The sequence below is a fragment of the Salvelinus alpinus genome, chromosome 13 (genome assembly GCF_045679555.1).
Source record: "Salvelinus alpinus chromosome 13, SLU_Salpinus.1, whole genome shotgun sequence".
NCBI lineage: Eukaryota > Metazoa > Chordata > Actinopteri > Salmoniformes > Salmonidae > Salvelinus > Salvelinus alpinus.
This window is the reverse complement of record NC_092098.1, coordinates 3,125,206-3,131,205: the sequence shown is the minus strand read 5'-3', so window position 1 is coordinate 3,131,205 and position 6,000 is coordinate 3,125,206. Positions and strand designations below refer to the sequence as shown.

The 6,000-nt window shown below is 41.4% G+C and overlaps 1 protein-coding gene across 2 annotated transcripts in view; it reads right to left on the bottom strand.

Moving 5' to 3' along the window:
- Positions 1-1,384: 1,384 nt before the first annotated feature.
- Positions 1,385-6,000, bottom strand: part of st6gal1 (ST6 beta-galactosamide alpha-2,6-sialyltranferase 1) — a 123,359-nt gene continuing 118,743 nt past the window's right edge. For both annotated transcript variants that reach the window (XM_071337451.1, XM_071337450.1), the window contains exon 9: positions 1,385-3,633. In XM_071337451.1, the coding sequence (XP_071193552.1) occupies positions 3,371-3,633 (263 nt within the window). In that variant the 3' untranslated portion in view covers positions 1,385-3,370. The remainder of the gene's footprint in view (positions 3,634-6,000) is intronic.

Here is a 6,000-nt window from a genome sequence, read left to right as displayed (position 1 = left end):
TAATGTGATTAGCATGACGTTGTAAGTAACAAGAACATTTCCCAGGACATAGACATGTCTTATATGGGCAGAAAACTTAAATTCCTGTTAATCTAACTCCACTGTCTAATTTACAGTAGATATTACAGTGAAAAAATACCATGCTATTGTTTGAGGAGAGTGCACAACATCAAAAAACCTTTATCACGGCAACTGGTTTGATACATTCACCTCTGAATGTACTTAATCCACAAACGTGTTCAATCAATTTAAAATGTGTAAGAAATTTGTTCATATGGAAACTAATGATTAACAAGAATTTAATCTTTCTGCCCATATAAAGACATGTCTATGCCTAGGGAACCTAATTATCCATCACTTATGACATTCCTGGGAGTGTGTAAACTTACATTTTGTATGTTCTCTATAGTTATGTACTTGAAAATGCATCAATTGACCAATTCGGCACATTTGGGCAGACTTGATACAACATTTTGAACAGTAAAACAATGGTTCATTGGATCAGTCTAAAACTTTGCACATACACTGCTGCCATCTAGTGTCAAGTCTAAATTGCGCCTAGACTCCTAAGTGTAATAATGGCCTTTCTCTTGCATTTCAAAGATGATTGGAAATCAAAAATTTAAAAAGCATGTTTTTGTCTTTGCATTATCTTTTACCAGATCTAATGTGTTATATTCTCCAACATTAATTTCACATTTCCACAAACTTCAAAGTGTTTCCTTTCAAATAGTAGCTACAGGCAGTTACATTTGGGTATGTCATTTTAGGTAAAAAAAAAAAAAAAGGGTCAGATCCTTAAGAGGTTTTTAAAATAAATGGGCCTCACAATGGGCCTCCGGATCTCGTCACGGTATTTCTGTGCATTCAAAATGCAATTGTGTTCGCTGTTCGTAGCTTATGCTTGCCCATACCATAACCCCATCACCACCATGGGGCACTCTGTTCACAACAGTGAAATAAGCAAATCGCACGCCCACATGGCGCCACACATGTGGTCTGCGGCTGTGAGGCCGTTTGGACGTATTGTCAAATTCTCTAAAACTGCGATAGAGGTGGCTTATGGTAGAGAAATTAACATACAATTCTCTGGCAACAGCTCTGGTGGTCATTCCTGCAGTCAGCATGTCAATTACACGCTCCCTCAAAACCTGAGTCATCTGTGGCATTTTGTTTTGTGACAAAACTGCAGATTTTAGAGTAGCCTTTTATTGTACCCAGCACAAGGTGCAACGGTGTAATGATTATGATGTTTAATCAGCTTCTTGATATGCCACACCTGCCAGGTGGATGGATTATCTTGGCAAAGGAGAAATGCTCATTAACAGGGATGCAAACTAATTTGTGGCCAAAATTTTGGACAAATCATCTTTTTGTGCGTATGGAAAATTGCTGGGATCTTTTATTTCAGATCATGAAACATGGGACCAACACTTTAAATGTTGCATTAATATTTTTGTTCAGTGGTACACATTGATATCAGGGTGATAGAAGTCCCAAAGAAACCATGAAACAACATCTGTAAACATTCTAAAAAACACCCCTAGCCATGGTCTAAAAATAACAAAAACAGCCTTACTTTCCCAATATTGTGGCAACATTAGGAGAATGTTCTGTGCTGGTTGGGAAATGGTGCATGTATGGATAGGCAGTGCTACAATGCACACTCCAGAAGCACATTCATTCAGTTGGTTTAACAAATCATCTGAACACAAATTCAAAATCAATTACATTATTCGGATCATTCTTACTATTGAACATGTATCAGCAACCCTACCATATAGGCAATGTTAGCAACCATTTTGTGCAATATTGGGTAAAAGCGTTTTGTAACGTAGGGACGGCTAACGTGTGGGCAGTGTTACCGAGGTGAGCAGTGGTTTGCTATGAACAGGAGTCACATTAATGGTTAATTGTCACTGTAGAAGGATGACTGGGGTTGTCTGAGCAGGATGGTATAGAATTAGCTTATGAGTGCAGAATGATGAGATGCTATGACACTTGACACGTAACAGGCAGGGTTAGGGGAGAAAGGCTGGCAAACATGGACAGAAGTGCAACAACAAGGGGTTTGACTGTCATTCTACTTAGTTGTTCAATATTATGACATCAATGATTCTAAATCTATAAACCCCCCTTGGAGGTGTAAAATATAAAGTTATTATGCATCTCAGTAAAAATGACAAATAAAGCATTATTTGGTTCTCGTAGAGTAGGTAAATCAGTGCAGTCCTAGCAATCCTTTCTTCATTTGATTAGATCAGAGTTGCCACTTCGGATGCAGACCGGGGTTTTTTATTTGCCAAAACAAACTTCTACTTTTAACAAACTTCTATTTTTTCTTCCTGGAAGGAAATACAACAATCCAGTTATTTTGTTCACCCACAAAGGGGCATTAGATGCCCAAGAAATCCTCAGCCAGTCCAGAACAACTGTTCTCAGTTCTCATTGGTCCATGGTGGGCTGGATGTTTGGCTCATTCATGAGTGAGAAGACTGCTAGTCTGGCTAGTCTCTGTGAATGTATGTGTGTGTGTGTGTCTCTCAGTGTCACCGCACGACCTCTGTGACCCAATGTATCTGGTCCATGTCTTGATGAGGTAATCTCTGGGTCGCCCTTAGTTGTCACGCATCATACTATGAACTCCAGTCGCTTCCTTCAGTTAGCCTTCACATTTCGCACGGGGATTTATCTCCATCAGGTCTATGGTCAATTATATAGCATATCCAAGAGATGCCACTCTTCTTCCCAGAGCTTCATGCAGTCTCCTCAGTTTCTCTTCAAGTCCATTTTCAACTAGTCCACATAGGGTACAGGTTCGGTGTGTGTATGTGTGTGTGGTAGTGCAGCAGAAGGCAGGCATGCAAAGACAATCTTCAGTAATGAGAGAGGAGCTGCTCTCTTCTCTCTGTCCCTCAGTCACAACCTGAGAGACAGAGACAGGACAACAGCGCCTCACAGTGGAATGACTACGCTTATAGTTTATATACACATAGGGAAAGAGGGATATCGGCAGAACTGTGAGTTTGTGTTTTTTTTGCAGACAGTCCATTGTATGATGTATGTGTGTGATTTCTTGTTTGTGCTGTCACAAGGAATTCTGTGCACCTGTGCGTGTTTGAGCGAGTAAAGGGTATTTACATTAGTTGCAAGATTCCATTTAGTTATGGCAATGTCAAACATGTATACATGTCTGTCAATGTCCATCAGTCCATGATTTAGAGATTGTCTGAAGGGATTGCACATGATAAAATAGTCAGTTATATTGTTATACATGCTGTGCTTGTGAATATGATTGTGTTTTCTGTATTTACCACCTGTGTGTGGTCCCGTGTGTGTTTCTGATTGTAATATGATCTCTCTTGTTATCTCAGTCAGTGCTAGCCCCCCGGGTGCAGTTGAGAGTGCTGAACCCAGGCAGGGTGACCCTTCCGTGGGTGTAGATGTCCCTGTCGAGCCCCTGGTTCATCCTCTTGACCAGGTTCTTCTCGTAGAGCAGGGGGTGGTAGGCCCCCAGAGTACAGGCTGCGTCGTAGAAGCGCTGGTAGTAGTGACACAGTTCCGTCTTCCTCTGAGATGGCAGGAACTCATACACGTGTACTACCTCACACAGGGACATCATCAAAACTGTACCTGGAGGAAGGGGAGAGGGAGGGGGTTTAGTTGAATGTAAACTGGGTCTAATCTGGCTCAAAGGACCATAAAGAAAAAATGTCCAGGTTGGATTGTAATCTAGGTTAGGCTCAGGTAGTATATTGCCGCTATTGTGCATCGGTCATGATGCAATGAGGAGTTGAGGACCCCTGATGAGGAAGGGATAGGAATTAGGGCTCTGCTATCTGAGCTTAATGAGCCCGACACTTTACATCGGGATAGCGCAGGATACCCATATGGAAAAGTAATATATGGGCATATATGGCCTAATATAGAGGGGCTTGCAAAATTATTCACCCCCTTGGCATTTTTCCTATTTTGTTGCCTTTTTTAAAAAAAATTGGGGGGGGGGTGTATCATTTGATTTACACAACATGCCTACCACTTTGAAGATGCAAAATGTTTTTTTATTGTGAAACAAACAAGAAAAAAGACAAAAAAACGATAACTTGAGTGTGCATAACTATTCATCCCCCCCAAAGTCAATACTTTGTAGAGCCACCTTTTGCAGCAATTACAGCTGCAAGTCTCTTGGGGTATGTCTCTATAAACTCTATCATCTAGCCACTGGGATTTTTGTCCATTCTTCAAGGCAAAACTGCTACAGCTCCTTCAAGTTGGATGGGTTCTGCTGGTGTACAGCAATCTTTAAGTCATACCACAGATTCTCAGTTGGATTGAGGTCTGGGCTTTGACTAGGCCATTCCAAGACATTTAAATGTTTCCCCTTAAACCACTTGAGTGTTGCTTTAGCAGTATGCTTAGGGTCATTGTTCTGCTGGAAGGTGAACCTCCATCCCAGTCTCAAATTTCTGGATGACTGAAATAGGTTTCCCTCAAGAATTTCTCTGTATTTCGCGCCATCCATCATTCCTTCAATTCTGACCAGTTTCCCATTTTGACATATCGATGACTGGGTTTGCGCCTAAGCTAGGTAAGGCCATAGAATAACAAGACAAAATGTCACCAGATAATATTCTGGTTTGAACTTATTGATTTATAGCTCCTCTGAGGTAATATTTTCTACTCCGTTTATATGGTCTATTCCCTGATATCTCCCCACCCAAGTGTTATATATTGCAGAGTTATAACTATGCTAACGCTAGCCTGTCAAGCCTATAGAGTTGCTACAAGCTTAGTGGCTCAGTATTGAGATGGCTGTACTGGGTTGTGGTTCATGAAGTTATTTAAAGGTTAAAACAAGCTTTCTTATATGTGTATTCATTTTTATTGAAACTTAGTATGTGAGTTTAATATAAGCTAGTATGACTGTATTAGCTAGATAGACTGTATTAGCTAGTATTTCTGTACAGAGATTGTATTGAACATAGAATTAGAATTGAAGATCAAAGAAGATCCAATCACACTGGGGGTCTCCAACTAAGAATTCACATATAAGGATAACAGGCATTGTGTCAGAGATACATCGCCTGTAAAAAGAGGCTACTTGTTGTTCACCCCAACCAACACTTCCGGATGGGAATGGCCCTTCTACTCATTCGAATTCTATGGGACAATGGCTGTGGTACAGTATGTATATGTACAGTGCATTCGAAAACAATTCAGACCCCTTCCCTTTTTACACATTTTGTTACGTTACAGCCTTATTCTAAAATGTATTAAATTGTTTTTTACCCTCATCAATCTACACACAATACCCCATAATGACAAAGCAAAAACTGTTTTTGAAAATTGATACAAAATAAACAACTGAAATATCACATTTACATAAGTATTCAGACCCTTTACTCAGTACTTTGTTGAAGCACCTTTGGCAGCAATTGCAGCCTCAAGTCTTCTTGGGTATGATGCTACAAGCTTGGCACACCTGTACAGTAGCGGATTTAGTTATGGGCGACATGGGCAGCCGCCCAAGGCGGCATCTTGCCGGGGGTGGCACGGGGCACCTGCACGTTTTGGTGACAAGCTTTGGTGACATTTGCGCGATCGGTTTTCTATCGCTCATTTGCACGTCACGTTTTGGTGACAAGCTTTGGTGACATTTGCGCGATCGGTTTTCTATCGCTCATTTGCACGTCACGCCAATGATATCATGTCACCTTGTGGGACTGTGGGTCAATTAACCTTGTCGGAGTGGGCGCCCTGATTCTAGTTTGTGAGCTAGGCAGGCTACTGCCTGGGAAGGTCTCCCACTCAGAAGAACGAGATGGGGAGAGGGGCTGGGGTAGGTTGACCTCAGATCTCAACACTGGGAGCCAGTTTGTGCCATGTGGGGCTCACACATTGAACCTTTGTTGTGGCTGATGCTGCTAAAAGTTATGTCAATGCCACAGGTTACTTTGGCATCTTACACAAACTGTACACCTTGTTTTCAGCCTCCACACA